Source organism: Phaseolus vulgaris, chromosome 7, assembly GCF_051622355.1.
Source record: "Phaseolus vulgaris cultivar YP4 chromosome 7, ASM5162235v1, whole genome shotgun sequence".
NCBI lineage: Eukaryota > Viridiplantae > Streptophyta > Magnoliopsida > Fabales > Fabaceae > Phaseolus > Phaseolus vulgaris.
Genome location: NC_143504.1, coordinates 55,551,528 through 55,572,747, shown reverse-complemented (window position 1 = coordinate 55,572,747; position 21,220 = coordinate 55,551,528). Strand labels below are relative to the sequence as shown.

General features: G+C 27.1%; 2 protein-coding genes across 3 annotated transcripts; both read right to left on the bottom strand.

Annotated features, from left to right (window-relative positions):
- Positions 1-7,953: 7,953 nt before the first annotated feature.
- On the bottom strand, positions 7,954-13,732 carry LOC137830409 (AMMECR1 family). Of its 2 annotated transcripts, none has more exons than XM_068637729.2 (5): positions 13,280-13,732; positions 12,447-12,566; positions 12,183-12,297; positions 10,509-10,602; positions 7,954-8,496 (listed from the first exon to the last, which is right to left on the bottom strand). In XM_068637729.2, exons 1-5 carry the CDS (start codon positions 13,381-13,383, stop codon positions 8,294-8,296), a joined length of 636 nt encoding a protein of 211 aa, XP_068493830.1. In that variant the 5' UTR covers positions 13,384-13,732; the 3' UTR covers positions 7,954-8,293. The 2 variants fall into 2 exon arrangements, with proteins under 2 accessions (XP_068493830.1, XP_068493829.1); XM_068637728.2 differs by having other exon boundaries at positions 10,509-10,623; positions 13,280-13,665.
- Positions 13,733-16,068: 2,336 nt separating this feature from the next.
- Positions 16,069-17,203, bottom strand: LOC137829445 (F-box/kelch-repeat protein At3g23880). The gene is given in 2 exon segments (XM_090304854.1): positions 16,069-16,915; positions 16,917-17,203. Coding segments are annotated over 2 exon segments (1,134 nt in total).
- Between the last annotated feature and the right edge of the window lie 4,017 nt (positions 17,204-21,220).

Here is a 21,220-nt window from a genome sequence, read left to right as displayed (position 1 = left end):
TGCAACATAACCACCAGGAGTAGTTACAATAATCATACTTCCATGTTATAGCATCCAAGCTTTGAGACCAAACTCCTTTTGCACTCTCTTTGATCATTGTATATCAATTGAGTTAGGTGGTTTTTCCAATTCCTCCCATTCCAACAATGGGAATAACACCTATTTTCTCATCATGATTCAACACCAAATCAACTAAGGAGTCTTTATCATTATCCCTTCCGTACACATCACATGCTTTCATTACAGATGAGGTTGGAGTCTTGTGTGTCATATTGACTTCTTTACCCACATTCAGATTAAGCATTTCTTTCTGCCTTATAATAAATTGTAATCTCTTCAATTTTCTCTTCAACTCCTTTAAAATAAAAATTCATAGGAACGAAGTGCAATGTGTTTATCTCTTTTTGCCTTGATTTTTACATACTAGAGTTAAGTGGACAGCTCGTGATGAATTAGAAATTCAAAATTTCTACAAGGCAAAAGTTAGAAAGGGCCTTTGTTCTATGCTGAACAAAGTTAGGGTATAGGAGACTAATCTTTGGATTGGTTAACAAGCATCAATTGATATTCTAAACTAATGGTATACCCAACAGTTTAAAAGAAAAATCATCTCAAAAGAAAGTCAATCATTATTCATTTTAAGTTGGAGTAGTGAACTCAACTTTTTGAAAATTCTACATAAATATTACATCTCACTTAGTTTATTACATCTCACTTAGTTTATCAGCAATAAACAATAAATTAAATATGAATCACTTCAGGGATGATCTAACCCTTATACATAATCTACCAAACCTCACAAACTACACAACCAACCCTAGAAGTGTCTGACTAAACTACATCACTTAACCAATCTCATACAAGAGCCAAAGGATCAAGGCACCAATCAGAATAAGAGAAAGTAACCGAGGGTGACTTGGAAGTAACCCAATATCATGTCTTTAATTGAACCAAAACCAACAGTTTTAAACCATCAACCACCCCATTTGAAAATGACGTTATTCCTATGTTTCCAAATCTCACTAACTACCGCAATCCAAACCGTTTTTCAAATCTCACTAACATCTAGCTTAGTAAGTACTACTCATTATTTCTGTAAATTTATTTGTATGTTGTTAAATTATGTAAATTTATTTATTTGTTGTTAAATTATGTAATTCAAAATATAATATTTTTTAAATACATACATTTTTGTTAGAATGTAAATATGGTCGACTTATGAAACTCGGTGAGTTATTTTTCGTCACACACACCAAGAAAGACAAAAAATAGGTAGATGATCATGTTAGTGACACCTATGTAAGTTATTGAATTTAATTTCTTTAATTTTTTTATATTAATTATGAATTATAAAAGAATGACAGGGCAGAAGTCGTGCCAAGTTGGCACGACTTCAGTATGACAGGGCAGAAGTCGTACCAAGTTAGCACGACTTTAATATGACATGGCAGAAGTCGTGCCTAATTGGGACGACTTCTGCGTATGAAGTCGTCCCAATTAGACACGACTTGCCTAAATTTGTAATTTTTTTTAAACGAACCCCATTTTGGTAAAAACAAAAAAAATAACCCCATCATGGTTAGAAAACCTTCTATTTGCTTAACAACCTTAAGGTGATTTGGTTGACTTTGTTGATCCAAGTTTATTAGAATAAATATATAGCATAATTAACTTGTAATGGATTCAAATGAGTTTTTCTATATTGATAGATGGGAAATGAATTCATAGAAGATGCATGGACAAGGTAAATTTTGCAGCTTTTAGTTTCTATCACCAACAATATATATTCTTGGAGGTTGTTTTTTTTTTGTGTTCAAAGTTGCTATTATAGTTGGATTATGATAAACTTATTTGAAGTTGTTTTAGGTTTATTGTGTTTTTGTTTTTTTTAAGTTTGGTTTTGTGTAATGTGTACATTTGATGCGATAACAATTTTTAAGTTGTAAAGGTGAAAATGATTTTGATATATAAAAAATTGATGTATACGATTTTGATGATATTCTGTTTTTTTTTTTTAGATTATGTACATACATAACCTGTTTCATTGTAATAGGGTTATGATATGTTTAAAATGTTTTCTTTAAAAATAGGTACAATTTTATGAGAATTTAGATTTTGTTGATTTACATGGAATTTAGTATGGTTTTATTGTATTTCTCCTTTGTTTCTTTTTATAATAATACTTTGTTTATATTCAGAAGTGATTCTTGAACTTTGGGTGGCAACTTAGTTGAAATTTCATAGTGATATTTTCATTTGCATAGCCTTTATATATAAAAAATATTTAACTTTTAATTTCTAGTAAATATTTTTTAGTTACGTATTTTAAAAGTAAAATAATGAATAAATATAAATTGAAAATTACTTATATTTTTATTAGGACAAATAATCTGTTCATACAACAAGTACTGTTGACGTATTTTATTTTTAGAACAATAAAAAAATAATATTTTTAGAATAAAAATTTAAATTTCATTAATTTTATTTGAATCCCAAACTAAGCTGATTGTGTATGCGTTTGATTTTAGTTCCTGTCATGCGAATCTATTAAAAAAATCAACCTTAATACGTAATTAGCATTCAAGAAGTCATTAAGAATTCTAATTACAAAACTAAAAGTAAAGGCTACATTCAAACTAATTGCATATTAACTTAATTTTTTCTTTAATAAATACATGTAACCATTATTAAAGATTAAACATTTGTTCTATTATTAAAAAATTTAATTACAAAACTAAAAATAAAATATTTTATTCAAATTAATTGTGTATTAACATTATTTTTTTTCTTTAATAAATACACGTGAGAATTATCAAGCACGAAAGATTTGTTCAATTACTTTCAACCAGTTTAAACAAAACTAACCAAATTATTATTTTTTTACTTGCTTTTTTCTTATTGTACTTAAAAAAAACACTATGTGTTATATTAAACTGATTATTTATCATTTTTATTATATTATATAGTTCACTTGTTTAAAAAATTAAAAACAGTTACGTTTTCATTTAGTTTAAAAAAAAAATCATTCTCGAACATTTTATGAAAATCATAAATATAATTTATCTGAAAAGGAAAGAAATGAAACTGAATTAAAAACGAGAATAGAAAATAATTAATTATTTTAATTTTGAATATTGAGTTGTGCTTCTTATATTTTCCCATTATAGTAATTTCTAACTAGATTGTACAGTTCTTTTTAATTCTCGAAGTGGATATGAATACTTGAAGTCGTGGGGACAAAAAGTTCAAAAGCACCTTTTCTGACCATAAAGTGATGATAACAAGTTTCACACTAATCTCATAAAACTATTACTTTAATTTTGACTATGTTTTGAAATGAAACAAAAGTGTTTTATATCAGTAATAAACTTAGGTTCAATTTTTTATTTAATTTTTCAGTAATAATGAAAAAGTAATAAATATTTTGATTAAATTATTTTATATTTAATTTTTTAGTAACAAATATTTTTAAAAAAATTGTACATGAACTGACCTGCATATATACAGGTTGACCCTCATGTGAGACAGGACAGAGAAATCGCGTTCATTAGGTGGATTTCTCGTTCATTAGGTGAAATTGACTAACCTAGTTGAGAGTTTGTGAACCAAGCGCAGGATGAGTCTATGCAAGATGGACAGATAAATCCTAATATTTTTGTGATTAGTTGTCTGAAAAATTTATAATTTTATAAAAAAGATTATTTGTTACTAATTGTATGATTTAATCTTTTGAAATTTCATTTGAATGTATTTTTCAAAAAAAAATCTTCACTTTTTTTTGTATTTTTCTAGAAGTGAAATGTCCAAAGATGATTTTGAATACATATATATTTATTATAACAAAAACTAATTATGCCAGAAATATTGATTTATTTCTCTTTCAGAATTTATTTTTATTCCTGTACCTGGAGAACGTACTATGATTGCCGGTGCGCAAATACTTTGAATCCATTCCCATTTCTTTCTAAACTAAATTTGAAATTAGTGGACCTTAGCAAAACCAGTATGAACAAACACCACCACCAAATCCATTCAATTTCTCAGATAACAATAAACAAAAAACCAAACCCTAGCAATCACTATTTTTTACACAAGACAATGGTTTTTTTTATAATTTTATATTTTGTATATAAATTTGATAAGGGTGAGAGAAAAGCAGAAAAAGAGAAGAAAATACCTAAAAAAGCTTGATATATTGAATAGAATACTCTGATTCATTCCAACTGAGTTATTATTTCAGTTGCATCAGAATGATTATACATACATAAGTATTATGATGATGGGAAAATTATGTCTGTGTCTCTGTAATGAATATTTATATTTTCCATTTTCAAAGGTCATCAGCTGCAGAATCTTGCCAGCAAACAAGCATTGCAACACACTTTCTGAAGATGTAGAATCTGGCCCTTTGCTCCTTAGCCAGTTTAGTACATCTCTGTGCAAATGACCTAAAAGGGTCAAAGAGATGGCCAATGCAACAGTCTGTGACTGTGTTCTTCATCTCTCAGAGTGATGCTGCTTCCTTCTTGATGATTCTGTGGGTTTCTGTGATGAATTTTCTGTGTTTTTCTGTGAAGAAAGAAAGTGGAAGGAGTTTTGGTGGGTGAACAAAGGTTCATATATGTGATTTATAAGCACTCACCTACGACTGAATTATTTTTTTGTTATACTGTAACCTACATTTTGTACGACTGTCTTATCTTTATGCTTATTCTTATTATTATTAATTTTACTAAATATAATACTAATTATTGCAAATAAAAAGACACTATGATTTTAAATTGTTGAAAATAAAATAAAAAAGAACACCTCAAACCTTAGAAGAACAATGTATAACTATATACTGTCTTGTCTAAATAATTGGTAGTTAAAACTTTGGTCGCTAATTAAATACCAATTTAAAAACTATTTAACAATAATAGAAACTAATTTAAAAACCAAATTTATTTTTAGTTTCTAAAATTGTCTCTAATTTAGTTATTATTGTAACTAATTATTTTGGTTCTAAAAATTGATTTTTATTTCATGATTTTCTTGTAGTGATATCATCAAATTTATAAGATTTTTCACAGATATTTCTGTTGGTTGATCATTAAAAAAATATTAAATAAAAACTAATTTTAGAGATAAAAATAATTAGTTGTTATAAAAAATTAAAAAAATTATTAATATATAAAATAATTTCTATTATTGATAAAAAAAAATTGATATATAATTAACTATTAAGTTTTTAATTTTAACTGTGAACTTCAATTTAAATAATTGATAGTTTATTAGATATTAATTTAGAAACTATTTATTAATACTAAAAATTATTTTTAAATATTAATAATTTTTTAATCTCAAAAATAATATTTAATTCAATCGTAACTAATTATTTTGTCTATAAAATTAATTTTCTGACAGTGAATGATATTAATTTTACTTTTAATTAATCTTGTGAGCTTTGTTGGTTAATTTGAATCCTTAAAATTTATGAACCTTCTAAAATAAATTTTGCAACATATATTTATCGATGACCTAATTTAATTAAACAGATATAATTTTATCATTAATCAAGATTATAAGTTACACTGAAAATGAAGTTATAGAAGAATGAAAACATGTGTTAGAGTTAGACTACACGTTATATGATTGTTGATACAATGTTTTGTTTTTGCATTGTTATTTATATAAAAGAAGTAATTGTGAGTAAATATCTAGTCTCCATCACATCATGAACGATCACGATCAAATCATGAACAATTTCTACTTACTTATCACCATTTGTCACCACTAATCAAGTGTGGCTCATAAACACTTTACGTATATTTTCTGAATCTGGTAACTCCTTGTTATATTCAGTGGTGAGAGAGATAAATATTAAAGTGTAAGAAACTTCCTAAATTGTTATTGTTGACAAAACTTGTAATCACTGTGCTTCGGAATATTATTATTTCATTCAAGAACATTGCTGTTATACCCGTGACCATCACACTGCTTCCTACTTTTCTGCAGGTAAAGCTTCCAATAGAGACATTTCAGAATATTTTTAAAGAAAAATATTAGCAGATTATAATTTTAGTTTCTTTCAAAATATATTTTGAAAATATTTTAATTAAAAGTAAGTGCATCTTAATAATTATAATATATATTATATAAAGTTTATCATCTGGTATGTATTTTTTTATTAAAAGCTTGCGACTGTTTTAGGCCAGTTGGATGGTCTTTCTTGTGTTATTGAGGATGTTTTTTTTTTTGGTTTTAAATAGTAAGTCTTTAAGTTTTATTAATTTGACGGTTTGGTTGGAATTGTTTGTTTGGTAGGTATTGTTTGTTTGGTAGGTAGATGTAAACACTTTATTGGAGTGTGTTTTGGTAGGGTTTGTGATATGCCCTTCATTATGCTGTGTATTAGGGTTGATCTGTCTCTTAAGTGGACCATATTTATTTATATTTTTTTCATGATAAAAAAGTAAAATTATCCAATAAAGACTATGAGTTTGTATTAATTAAATGATATTTGTTAAAGGATTTGTTCTTTTATATATTAGAATCTGGCATTGGATAACAGTACATTAATAACAAACAAAAATAAGTTGTATAAAGGAATCAATTAGTATTTTAAAATCTTTTACTTATTAATAAGTTTTCAAATAATTTTCTTACAATTGGTTTCTTGATAATAAGGTTGTTAAGATATAGTCTTTTTTTCAGGTTTTTTCTAAAATAGTTTCTAAAATACTAATAAAAATTAATTTAAAATATAAAATAAGTTTCTAAAAAATACTAATAGAGATTAATTTAAAATATAAAATAATTAGTAATTAAAATCTTGATAAATAATTATTAAATAACCTACTTTATAATTTTTTATTAATAACACACATTATTTTAAATATTAATAATTTTTTTAATTTTGTAAAATCATCTTTAATTTAATTAATATAATAATTAATTATTTTAATTTCTAAAATTAATTTTTATTTAATAATTTTGTTTAGTGTTATTTTAAACAATTTTAAAGGATCTTGTGGGAAAAAGGAGTTTTGCGTGGTCCATGTGGATTAATAAGGTTGACATATGTTGGATTTTTCTTTCATTTGGATTGATTTATATGTTTTACTCCACTCGTCTAAATCTTGGGCCACATCTTTTATCCTTTCTATTCTTTAATAAACTCTTTTTATTTATAAAATAACATAATGATATATGTATGATAACTATATTATTAATAAAAATTGTCTTCAACTTTGTTAATCATTGTTTATTTTTTTTCGAAGAACTTGAATGTTAGTTTCTCCTTTCAAAAAAATTGTATTAAAACATACTCAGATCCAAAAACTAATTTAAGAGCCATTAAAAGACTTTTTCAGTTATATAGAAACTTTATCAACACTTGTTATTTCATAATCTTTTATTGTTTATATTTATGAAGTTAACTGTGGCTCCTTATTATTATCTTTTAAGAGTGTTGGATTGCAGCCAAAGACTATTAGAATAATAATAGACACTACATTTGAATTGCTTAATAATAAAAAAAGGATTATAGTAACAACACATAATGATTAAACAAATTGAATATATAGAACTTTCTACATCAGTAATATTGTAAAATCCACTCTTTATAAATATCTGTGGTGTTTTTTTGTATATACTGTTTTTGGTTTTAGAATTTATTAAAAAAATATTAGTCATTACAAATTTTTTTATTTTCTGTGAAAATAATTACTACCATTTTTATATTTTTGTAAATAGATTAGTTTCTATTTTTTTCGAAAGGCAAAGATATATTATATTATTCAAAAAATTAGCAGAAATCCGTACGGTATGTACGGAAAACTGAAGAAACTTAAAACATACTCTCCCCCACCTAAGTTGTCTCAAAAGTAATAAAAACATATAAGTCCTGAGATACTAAATATTCATCATTCTAGTCCCTAATTTTGATATATTTCAGTAAAATGCAAGAACTAGTTTCAAGGGTTTTCAAATATATTTGTCAACATAGGAGAAATATTGAAATTCCTGTTATCAATAAGAGTGACAGAAAACAGTTCAACAGTACAGAAGTTTCATAAACTGCTGAATTGAGTGATAGAGGGCATTCACAGGAACTGAGTACAAAATCACACAAATTTGAAGAGTATAGAAAAGTTGCACCAATCACTTCAGTAATTAGGGTTAGACAAACATTGATTCCAACCCTTGGCAAGTGGGTTTTCTCTTTTTTATTTGTTAATTCTATTGAAAATAGAATTCTTTTTTAGCAAATATATTACGCAGCCTCTACAAAGTTTAGCTGCAGAATTGATTAGTTAGGTGATTTAGCTGCTGCAAGAATAGGAGCTTCACCTCTTCTCTCCTTCACATAGGAGACGTATTCCCTATAGTTCATGGTAAATAAGGTGCTTTGGTATCTGGTTAGCTGTAAATCCTTCCTAAGTTCATCGGTTATTGGACCATTGTACCCTGATTTACGTATCAAAGAATCAATGGCCTCTATTTTTGTCCAACCTGAAACCGAAGCAAAGAAGAAAAGCAAGGAATGCATGTTCACTTCCACCATAAATTAATGAAATTCACAAAAAATTGTGTTCGAGGAATTCCAGAAGACAATGGTTACAAGATCACCATGCAGTTAGCAAAAATATAAGAAACAAGACTAAGCCGAAATTATGTAGATTAAAATGTTACAAGTGCAACAACCTTAGTTACTCACATGAAATGTCATTATGGATCCAATTGTCTATAGAATATATGGAAATATCCAAAAATATCTAATGGCTTCTTGGGTGCTTCTTTAAGATAAGTTTCCTAATGGCTTCTTGGGTTGTTCTTTAAGATAAGTTCACTTCCCTAATATGATTAGTATAAATTTATTGGTCTAGGTTTTATGAAGACATAATATATATCATACCAATTTAGTGCTTCATTCATTACCTAGAACACCATAATTTCCACCTTGTGTCAAAGCTTATATACCAACTAGTCTTGTTACTACTCCACTGTTGAGCTCCCAAAATTTGGTGTACTACTTTTACGTTTTAATTCTTCATTCAAATCAGCTTTAACTCCTATCATGTCAATCCATTTTTTTACCCTTCTGCCTTGTTCAATTTCCGCAAGTTTAGCCTCTTTCAGGCATTCAGCCATATTCTCTATTCTGGCCATCTTCTTCATTAGCTTTTCCTAACACCATGACATCTCCAGCATGCATTTTTCTAGTGTTTCAATCTTCTCCACTGTCATCATGTTGCCACTCATCATTCCCAAAGTATCATCTGGCCCCATGATTGTTCCAAATAATCATCCTACTCCCTCCATTCTACATTCTCAAATTATATTATTTTATTTTTTTTTCTGAGGGGTATAAAGCATAATGAACTTTAACATGCAGGAGAGTTTTAGAATAGAGTATTACTTAAATTTGACAGAAATATTTACCCATATTATCACATTTGGTGACCAGTTGGTCATGGATTCGAACCAAACATAACCTCTCTCATACCTTCGGATAGAGAGGAGCCTCCAACTGTATGTTAGTTTTTTTTTATATTCAAACACAGCCATATATTTTCATGTGATTTGGATGAACACTAATCATATATTTTTAGGTGATTTGGATGAAAATGCAATTTATGAAAAAAATTATTTTTGTATTAATCATAAGGTTTGTAAATAGATTTTTTATCAAGTAAAAAACCACCAATCTAATTCTTTAATCACAAACTTGATATTATTTTAATTTAATCATAAAACTATTATTTATAAACCTTAGTACAATTATCCTTTGTTTTTGAAAAAATGTGATAGCAAATAAAATAAAAAAATATTTTCTAAAAATTGGGCATGAAAGGTTAAAAATGTTTACAGTATTAATTACTTGAATGAACAGTTACAGAAGAAGGGCAAGTAATTTACACAATACGGTGCCTTCTCATAATTGTTTTGGGTATTTGGTTAACATTGGATGTTTTACTTTGAAGTAGCTTTTGATTATCAACAATAACGGCTTATGGTAAGAATGAGGTGAAATTTTTGGGCAATCTGTGGTTGTTCACTCTTTTAGAATTTGGTTAGAGGAGTCTCTCTGCTTAACATATTATTGGCAGTAAACCCAAGCAATACAAATTGAGACATGCAATAATTCACTAGATTCAGTTAAACGCAAACCATTAGATTAATTTTAAAATGTAGTATACACAATTGGCGTTGCGTATCCATTCAGGGTAGATAGGAACTGTTCCTCTAAGCCCTCAAGTTGCTATGGTACAAGAATTTTAGGAGTTACCATTTCAGGTAGTATTTGGTAGCTTGTGCTGTTATAATTATTTAGTTCTTTCTAACTTATTCTGTTATAGGGTATAAGCTTTCCTCCTTATCATGAACTTTCTCTCTAATAAATTTTAGGGAGTCAGGTGTAGAGGAAGGAACACGTGACAACTTTTATTTGTGGCATTTCAATTTCGTGACTCAGATGTCATTTCCAAAATGTAAAACAATATTCAATAGAGAACAAAAGTTACCTTCATTGGCAGCCACTTCAGGCAGGTATGTGGCACTTCGCCTTGTGCAATAGACAGGATCGGAAAATTCAATAATTATACCATGCTTTTCTATCTGCAAACAAACTGATGCAGTCTAAAAGTGCAAAAGACAGTATAAATACAACAGTGTCATAGAATTAATATTTTATATAACTTAAAATTCTACATTATCTAGCAAGTCAGTATTCTACATTCAAAGACTGAACGTCATCAATTAAAAAACTAAGTAAACAACTGATTTAGCTCCACAACATTGATAGAACAAGCTAACAGTATATATCATCATCCATAGAATCCGAGAAAATAAATAAAATGCAATCTAAGTGTTAATAGAATTAGTGAACTACTTTTCTTCAAGAACACGAATGTAAAAATAATCTTTACCATGTTTTAAAGTTCAGAATGAGTTTACACTAGTGCAGTGTTGCCAGACTACTAAGGTATTGAGGTCAAGCACCTCTCCAACGGTGCCGCGTTGCTCTTTTAAGACAAGCATATTCATCACCTATTCATCAAGGCAAACATGGAAGATAACAAACGCAAAGTCCACTGTAGGTTCCTTGCAATATGCCACTCGCATAAGACAACAGATTAACTATGGGCATGAGCACGGTAATTCTTTAACAGCCCTAGAGAACAATTGGAAGGTGGCAAATTGTATCCTTAGAGATACATTAGAGGTACACATGGAACTAGACTTGTTTGATGTCCAAGTGATGGTTATCAACATGAATCCAATCTCAAATAACAGCTCAAATAAGTTATTGATGTTTCTCACTATGTGAGTTACATGACAAACTTAGGGCCTCAAACCAATTTTCACGACTTCATTCTCCTTGAGTGTGACAGGAATATTAGAGTAACTACTGGCAATATATAGAATTACTTTCTGTTGTATCCACATTTGGTTATTAGGTAATTAGTTAGTCAGGTAGTTACAATACATAATTAACCTCTCAATAACAAACTGCAGAGTCAGCAGCTAGCTAGGTATATTTGTACTATATTATGTAAGAATATAGAACAGTTTCATCTTCTACAAGTTTATTTTCATTTCTCAGTTTCTCTTATACTCGAGTAATAGTTATTAAAGTTTGTTACCAGACTTAAACTAAATTAGTTAGCTAGGTTGTCATTACAGCCATTTGGTTAAGTTATACAGTTAGTTTCCTAACTCCTAATATAAATATAATGTAATTCTATTTTCACTGTTAAGTCAATTCAATCCATAAATTTTACAGTAATTGAAATCTCAAATTCTCTCTGAATATTTCTTGCTAGTTCTCTCTCGCTTTCCTTCCCTTATTCGCACATACTGTTTCCTATCATAGATTGTAGCAAAATAAAATCATTAGAGCTAAGTAGAGGTAGACTTTGCTTTTATAGAAGATCCTCTGTTGCTGATAAAGGAAACCATTCATGGCATCGGAGTAATGAAGAGCACAATATTTAACATGTCAACATTAGTAATCTCATTTGAATGATATTACATCATTCTTTATAGGTTTCCCATCTACTTCAAATTATTAATCAACTTTTTATGTCAGAGTTTATAAGACCAAATTAACAGTATTAGAAAATGTGGCCACAGGGTAAAACTTATCTACAGTTGCGTTATGCCATCAATAACCCAGAAATCAAATCAGCACATACCTCCCAATCTAGGTAATTTTTAGCAGCTTCATAGTCAGTAAGAAGAGACACTGTACACTCCAATAACGGCAACTCATTAGCCTGTATGGGTGGAAACCTTCGGTCCCTGAGGGCACTGCAAGATGTTGCAAACACAGAACACAGACACATAAGTAATGTATTAATAATGCAAGTATGAGGAACAACATGATTAGTTCAAATAAATGCAAGCAAGTGGCATTTGCGCGTCAACAAAACAGAAGATACCCTATAACATCAACAAACCTGGTCAGTGCATAATCTTTGAGCCCATTGATCAAGCTGCGTGCTTCCAGAGTTCCAATGCATCCTCGAAGTCGAGGATCTCCTCCATTCACAACTTTCTTCCATGTAACAAACAATGGACTAAAAACAAAACACAGTTGCTTCAAACAAGGAGATCATATCATATCATAATGTCAACTCACAAGTAGAATTTATTTTTTTTGCAAAAGAATATCCCCGATCAAAAATCAGATATTAATCCCTTTCAAGGCAAAGAAATTTCCTAACTGAGTCCATCTAGTAAAATATCCTTTTCCATAACACAGCTCAGGTATAAATTATGACTTAACTAAACAGAAAACAATTTTTTTCTTTCTTTAAACCAAAGACGAAATTTCTTCCTCCATTTCCAAATCCCATTTGTAATTAAGTTCTGTTTGGATAAACTCCTCTAGAAACAATAGAAAAAAAATCAAGTGAATTTCTCTCACAAGTTAAAACCAACCTATGCACTTAACTTTTAAAGCAGTTATCTTATCAAACTCCTCCCATAGGTGCGTGAATTGATTTCAACTTAATAAAAACTCAATTCATTTCACCTTATTTTCTTCTCTTGTAAGTGCCTATAGAAAACTTATGACCTTCTTTGAGCATATTCCCATGGCAGAATCACTTATTCGAGCAAAAATTAAAAAACTTTTGCGATCATCACAAAATTTAAACAGTAACCCATCTCATAAAAAAAAGCCAGCACAATTACCAAACAGATTTCTTCCCATTTACAGAAAAAAGTTGAATAAAGAAAAATTAAAAGTTATATATAAAAAATAAAAATAAAAAGAGAGAAAAATTACTGGTGAGCCTGATCGAAAGCAGGAGGAGGAGGTTCCTGGTTGTTGTAGTGAGCGACGAGGGTGTCGAAGCAGAAAACAACCATCTCCTGGTTCGCCGACACCATTTTCTGTGTATTTCTCTGTAAAGAGTCTTCTTGATTCGTTGTTATGTAATTGAAATCAATTATCGGTGGGTGTCAGGAATTTAGGTCTTGATGAAATAAACTTCACAGAGAGAATGAAAGAAAGTTTTCCTTTTTCTCTCTTCCGTTTTCTTCCTTGCAAGCAACCAGCACTTTAAATAAATTAATCAAAAAATATTCAACATTTCTAACTTTTGGGGCTAAAATTATTCAAAATTATTTATAAGGTTGGCAAGTTTAATCCAATTTTCAACACTCCTCATCAAGTGAACTTAATTATGTTGGGTTCTTACTTGTATACATTAATTTGCATAAGAATTAAGATAAGAGTAAAACTTTCTTATAGATTCTCAAAGTTGTCTCATATATTTAATTTGCATTCAATCATTCAGGTGTGTGTTTAGGAGATAAATTAAACTTATTGATAATTATATAATTTATTCTAAACTTTTAAAATTGAGTTTAAGTGAACACAAGAAAAAATCTTATAAATGTAAAATAATGATGACACATGCTAAATACAAGCTTAATTAAGCTAATTATAATATTAATTCTCACTAATCCTACCATTATACAAAGTTTATTTTTTAATCTTCATTATCATATGGATTAAGAAAAATACATGTGAAACATTTACATGTACTTGTACTTGAAAGTGACATGCAGAAGTAGTTTTAAAAGTACATGACATTTGAAGGTAGAAATTCTTCATGTAACTTCTTATTTTCTTTTATACTTTGAAATAACATGTGAAGTAGTCAAAATCATTACATATACTTGGAGATAACTTTTTTAAGAAAGTTATTATTGTGAATGTGTCCTTTTTAACCATTCACACCTTAAATTCTAAGATATTATAAAATATTCTTTTATATTACTAAAATATTTTATAATGTCTAAAATTTAGAAGCTATAATGTTTTTTTAATTTTTATCCTCCTCTTGTAAATACCTCTGGAAGCAACTTTTTATTATTTTCTTGTCATGTTTCTTGTATTTATTTATTTATTTCATGTTTTTTTCTCCATCTTCCTTAGATTCTTCTTCAAATACTATTTATATAAGTATTTTAGTCTACTGTGTTTCATTTGCTATTTCTGGAAAAAAAAAGTTTCAAGAGAGTTGTCAAGAGGGTATAAAATCCTTAAGAAATGTTTTTACTTATTTCACATAAATTAAAAGATAAGAATTCAAATTTTCTAGTCAATAACTTAGATAGAATTTCTCTCACAAAGCAAAAAACTCAATTTCACAAAATGAGATTTAACTTCTACAAAAGTCAACATAAGCATGTTTATATATTATGGACCGAAACTACTAGGTCAATACACTAATAAAAACAATTTCCATAAAACTGTGTAATTATAAAATATAGAAATAGTTAACAACCTAATATAAGAAATTACAAAAAAAATAAAATAAAATAAATTAAAAATCTAAAAACTCATAGACTATTTTACTCTTGCGTTAAATATACAATTGGGTTCAATTGAAGAGAAATTTCCATGCACAAATATTTAGGGAAAAAACTCGAGTGAGATTAAAAGATTAATGAATGCTAGCTAAAAATAAATAATGAAAATATCAATGATTACTTGAATTTAAGAAATTGAAGGGAAGGTGTTATACTTAAATCACGGAACTCGATAATTACTTATCTTCATCTATTGACAATAGATGAAGATTTTCTTAATGTGTATTTTTGTTTGATTCTTAATAGTATCAAAATCGAAATCGATAGTTAATTATATTTGATATTTTTAATTTTTTTCATATTTTATGGTTTTTATTGTTTATATTGATTGAAAAATATATAATACTGTTTTACGAATGATGTGGAGAAAGTGTAAATTATAAATTAATATTATTATTTGTGTAAATATTATTCAAACATGTTTTCTTCAACTTTTTTGAAAAGAAGGTATTGAATAAAAGATGATACTTGTTATCAGATATTCAGAGTTTATTTGGGTGTACTGCCAAAATTACAATTTTATATAGCAAAAATGAAAGCTGTGAGTTTATAAATAAAAACAGGGGTCACAAATAATAAAACTACTAGGCCGAGTGAAAGCCCAGGCTTTTTAGAAAGAAGTGGTCCTGACATAAAAAAGGCTACTTCTTCCTACACCTCCATACCTTCTTCTCTCACCTCCATAGATTTTCGTATTTCCAAAAATGCCCCTATGTAATATTTCGGATTACATAATCCGGAAGTCATTTTTTTAAATTTGTAATTAGTTTCCGGATTATGTAATCTGGAAGTCTTTTTTCAGATGCATGATTACTTTCCGGATTTCATAATCTGGAAGTCTTTTTTAACTTCTGGATTATGTAATCCAGAAGTCTTTTTTCAAATGCGTTTCTGAATTATATAATCCGGAAGTTATTCTATGGGGTGGCATAAGAAGGATAAACATGTATTTTCATGTTGTGTGTGGAGGTGCTTGAAGAAGATATGGAGGTGCAGGAATAAACCGTCCATAAAAAAACGTGGTGCAAATGTTGCTGGGCCAGCCTAATAGGTGCAGGCTTTTTAGAAAGAGAACTAGAACCATAAACTAGCAACAAGTGTCAAATGATGCAACAAAAGTAATAAATAGAATATATTAATCTCAAATCATGAAGTTGTGAAACCTCTTACACAATTTAACTAACATAAGACAACTTAATTTCGATATGGCAAAACCAAGCTGTGAACATAATCATAAGAGAAGTAATAAAACTCTTTGTCATTGAAAACTTCTTATCGATCTATCCTATTATCTTTCTTATTGTACAGAAAGAATTCAGCACTATTATAGCTTCCAAGCAGCAGAACATCATCATTCTCAGATATGCACAAAATCATTGGAATAGTAGGCATGCCATGAAGAACATGAATATCAAGATCTTCATAATTTATATTCAGCAACGGTGTCCACGATTTTGCAACTCCAAACTCTCTCATTGTGCAAACAAAAAGCTGTGTCCCTTGACGATGAGAAAGACACAAACATCCCTTGAAAACCTGAATCACAGGCTCATCATGGGGCACTTCACAATGAAAATCAGGCATGGACAAATAATTGCATTTCTCATTCTTCACATCATAAGATAATATTTTTATTTCATTCATGGTAACATCTCTCCATCTATAATCAAAACCAGATTCGGATTTGGGAAGTGCTAACCAGTTTATAGTACCACACACATAAACTCCATAAAGACTCAACGTCTCCAAAGCATCACAACTTAAGACATTTCTCCAACAACTGTCACCTAAAGAATGAACACTAACCTCCATTTTCTCTGATTTATTATCCAAAAATACAACTTGATAAGTGTCACTCCAATCATCGTAGCCAAACCCAAACCCGAATATAAACGAATCATCGGAAGGAAAGCGCACGCATGGAGAATCTTCGCTCATTAGCCTTGTGGATGGATTCCAAAATCGGACCCAGAAGTCTTCACAATCATCTACATAGTGAGAATCTTGCAAGCAAACCAAGCCGTTGCATACACCCAAGACAATGAGAATAATCAATGGATGATGGATTTTGAAGTAAACTTTGTAAAGAACATGATGTTGCACAACACATGGTTTTACTGCGCTCGTAATCTCCTATGGTTAATAAGATGTTAGTGTTTTTGGAACACCTTTAAAGGTGCAGTTTAACAAATGCACGATCTAAAACGAGGTGGTTCATCCATTTTGAAATGCACCTGTATCGCATGAGATCCTTCACTGAAACCCTTGACAAAATCTCTATCATCAGTTCTTCAGGAAAAACTGCACAACATTGAGATGATGAAGACATTTATGTCATGAGATGCACACAAAGGAAACAAAGTCAAAAATCTTAGTTTACACAATGTTCAGAGAAAAATTGCAAATCCGATAACCAAAGAAACAAAGAGATCTGAGTGAATATATATTAAGAAAAAATATATGTTTAACTTTGAAAAAGATAATTTATTAGAAAAAAATACTTTCACACTAGAAAAAATCAAAATATTCATTAGATAATCCATTAATAATATAATACTATATATTTGTATTTTAAATTTAAAAATAAAATATTAATTTATTGATTTTTCGGTAAGTGTAACTAATATTTGATTAAAATTGAAGTTTAAAAAAGGGAAAAAAATGTCAGTACAAAAGTATTTAAAGAGAAAATAAAGTGATTCTGAAGATATACTCAACCACATATATTATAATATTATAATCAATACATTAGTTATCATATTACCAAAGAAACAAAGAGATTTGGGTTAAAATATATTAGGAAAAAATATATCTTTCACACAAGAAAAATCAAAATATTCTTTAGATAATCTATTATAATATTATAATGATATATATTAGTATTTTAAATTTTAAATAAAATATTAATTTATTGAATTTTTGGTAAGTGTAACTACTATTTGATTAAAATTGAAGTTTAAAAAAGGAGAATAAATGTCAGTACAAAAGTATTTAAAGAGAAAATAAAGTGATATTGAAGATATACTCAACCACATATATTATAATCAATATATTAGTTATTAGTTATCATATTACCAAAGAAATAAAGAGATTTGGGTGAATATATATTAGGAAAACAAATATCTTCAAGTTTGGAAAAGATAATTTATTAGAAAAAAAAAACCTTCACACCAAAAAAATCAAAATATTCTTTAGATAATCCATTATAATATTATAATGATATATATTAGTATTTTAAATTTTAAAATAAAATATTAATTTATTGAATTTTTGGGTAAGTGTAACTACTATTTGATTAAAATTGGAGTTTAAAAAAAGAAAAAAAATGTCAGTACAAAAGTATTTAAAGAGAAAGTAAAGTGATCTGAAGATATACTCAACCACATATATTATAATCAATACATTAGTTATTATATTACCAAAGAAATAAAGAGATTTGGGTGAATATAGATTAGGAAAAAATATATCTTCAAGTTTAGAAAAAAATAATTTATTAAAAAAAATACTTTCACACCATAATGAGATTGGGTTAATTTTCTATTTTAAACTAATATTCTTTTTTATTAAATAAGAATTTTTTTAATTTATTTGTTTCCATTTAACTGTCTGGAAATGAAAATAGAGTACGTTAATTTTATTTTATTTGTTTTCACTTAATTGTGAGGGATATTAATTTTTCTATTTAAAAGAATTATCAAAAACAAATTTGAATGAATAACAGTTTTTTAACAGACTTAATAACATATATTTCATACATACAAATACACCTAAATTTATATTTAAATATATATATATAATAATAATAAAAATAAAAATAAAGACTAAAAAATCCACTAGTAACGCCTGTTCCCAAATAAAATAAGTTGTTAAGTTCAGTTTTTTTTTTCTTCAATATAACATATAAATTAAACTGTTTGATTGAAGAAAAATAAATAAATAACTCTAAATTTCAGTTTTAATATTTTTTTTATCTTTTTGAATGGGTTTTTGAAAACTTACTTAACAATCAGTACTACCCATAATTATTGGTTTCTTAATACATTTTAATTATTAATTAGTCTTTTTATTCATTCAATGGATGCACATTTTTTAAATTTAATTTATTTAATTAAAATCAATAAAATTATAATACTGTTTTTCTAAAATCCTCAATAAATATATATATATATATATATATATATATATATATATATAATACTAACTTCACACTTAAGTTGGTTTTGGTGATTGTTCTAAAGTACACTGATATCTAAAGTATTTTTCATTATTATTAAAATTTATAAAGTGATATATAATTAATTATTAATATTTTAATTACTAACTTTAAAATTATTGAATATACATTCTATCACTTAAGGGAAAGAACCAAAATACCCTCTATAATTTTTTAAATAGGGTCTGCGTGTAGGTCAAATTTTCATATTTGCATTATTTCTTTAGAATCCTATTATGTTTCATGTTTATTTTATTCATATTATGTATTTTTTTATTTATTTCAGAAGTGCTTTTCTAAAATAAATTTTTAAGTTTTGAATTTTAGATTTTCCTCCCTTTTTTCTTATTTAAAAATAAAATAAAAAATGAAGCTGGAATTTTACTTTTTAAGATCGATTAGGGCCTTTTTCAATACAAGGTTTTAAGCTGACAATTCGGCTCCAGCGATCTAATTTAAGAATTAAAATGGAAAGCAGTTTATTTTAGTAATATTTTTAATACATTATTTTGAAAATAATTCCTCTTAATTCCCATAAATTAGAAAATATTCATAAATATTCCTAGAGATAATTTCAATCAACCAAATAAATTTTTATCATTTATAGAAATCAAAAATTTTAATATTCATAAATATTCCTAGAGATAATTTCAATCAACCAAATAAAATTTTATCATTTATAGAAATCAAAATTTTTAATATTCATAAATTCCGGATACGAAAAAAAATTCTTAATTTTCTTGTAATGGATGAATAAAGTTCATGATAATGAATTATAAGTTAATTTTTTTACTCCATCTTTTTTTTTGCATTTTATATATTCTAAAAATAACTCCTTATATTTTTTCTTGTCATTCATCTCTCTCATAGTTTTCGAGTTGAGTTGATATAAACAGAGGATAAACTAAAATTTTAACTTTTAGCGAGTTAATTTTTAAAATACATTTAATGTATTTTTAAATTCAGTGTAGTTTCCAAAATGCATTAATGTCAAGAATTAAATGAATTTTAGAAATTAATATTACAAACATATTTAATGCATTCTAATTAATATGTTATGGAAATATATGTATTTTTTTTAATAAATTTCATAATCTGCAGAATTACATTGAGAAAGTGAACATATATACAAAATTAAAAAATTAATTAGGTTAAGTTAAGTATTTTACAATTTAACTATCATTATTTTACAATTTTTTAAGCCTGAATGTCATTATTCTATATCATATTTTCAAAATTTTGAATACATATTTTATCTCATTGCTTGTTATAGTCTGAGTTAACTTTTATTAATAAATCGTTGATTCGTGATGTTAGACTCTTCTCATGACATGATTATATATTTTGGTAATGTGACATGCATTATAAGACCATGATTAAATAGATATTATTTTAGAGATTAAAAAATTATTGATTTTTAAATTAGTTTTTATTATTAATAAATAGTTTTTAAATTAGTATTTAAATATTTATCAAGATTTTTTTTATCAAATTTAGAATATAAATAATTGATAGTTAAAATATTTGTAATTAATTAGATATCAATTTAAAAACTATTTATCAATTCTATAAACTAACTTAAAAATCAATAATTTTTTTAATGTCTAAAATAGTATTTAATTTAATCAGATGTAGTAGCTAATTATTTTTAATCTCTAAAAAATATATTAATGATTAGATTAGAGGTTAAATATTCTGGAGCTAAGGTATGAGTTAGTGTATATAATATTGTAACAGACAGCTAAGTTAAATAATAAGTGAAAAAAAAAAGTCACAAAACTTATAATGTTAAGATTTTAGATTGAAAATACTTATAATGTTAAAATTTTAGGTTGAAATATTTATGATGCCAAGATTGAAAATGATATTATCTTCATTGATGCAGATTTTCTTAATGTGTATTTTTTTTATTCTTAATAGTATCAAAATCGAAAATCCATAGTTAATTATATCTTATATTTTTAAATTTTTTCATATTTTATGTTTTTTATTGTTTATATTGATTGAAAAAGATATAATACTGTTTTACGAATGATGTGGATAAAGTGTAAATTATAAATAATATTATTATTTGTGTAAAGATTATTCAAACATGTTTTCTTAAAAAAAAAATTGAAAAAAAGGTATTGAATA

What these genes read in the sequence shown, in the direction of transcription:
- LOC137830409 (XM_068637728.2), bottom strand. Translation starts at nt 13,383, where the DNA reads ATGGTGTCGGCGAACCAGGAGATGGTTGTTTTCTGCTTCGACACCCTC. An exon ending in GCTTTCGATCAGGCTCACCA is followed by an intron (nt 12,567 to 13,279) that starts GTAATTTTTCTC and finishes TTTTGTTTTTAG; the next exon opens with TCCATTGTTTGTTACATGGA. An exon ending in AAAGATTATGCACTGACCAG is followed by an intron (nt 12,298 to 12,446) that starts GTTTGTTGATGT and finishes AACATCTTGCAG; the next exon opens with TGCCCTCAGGGACCGAAGGT.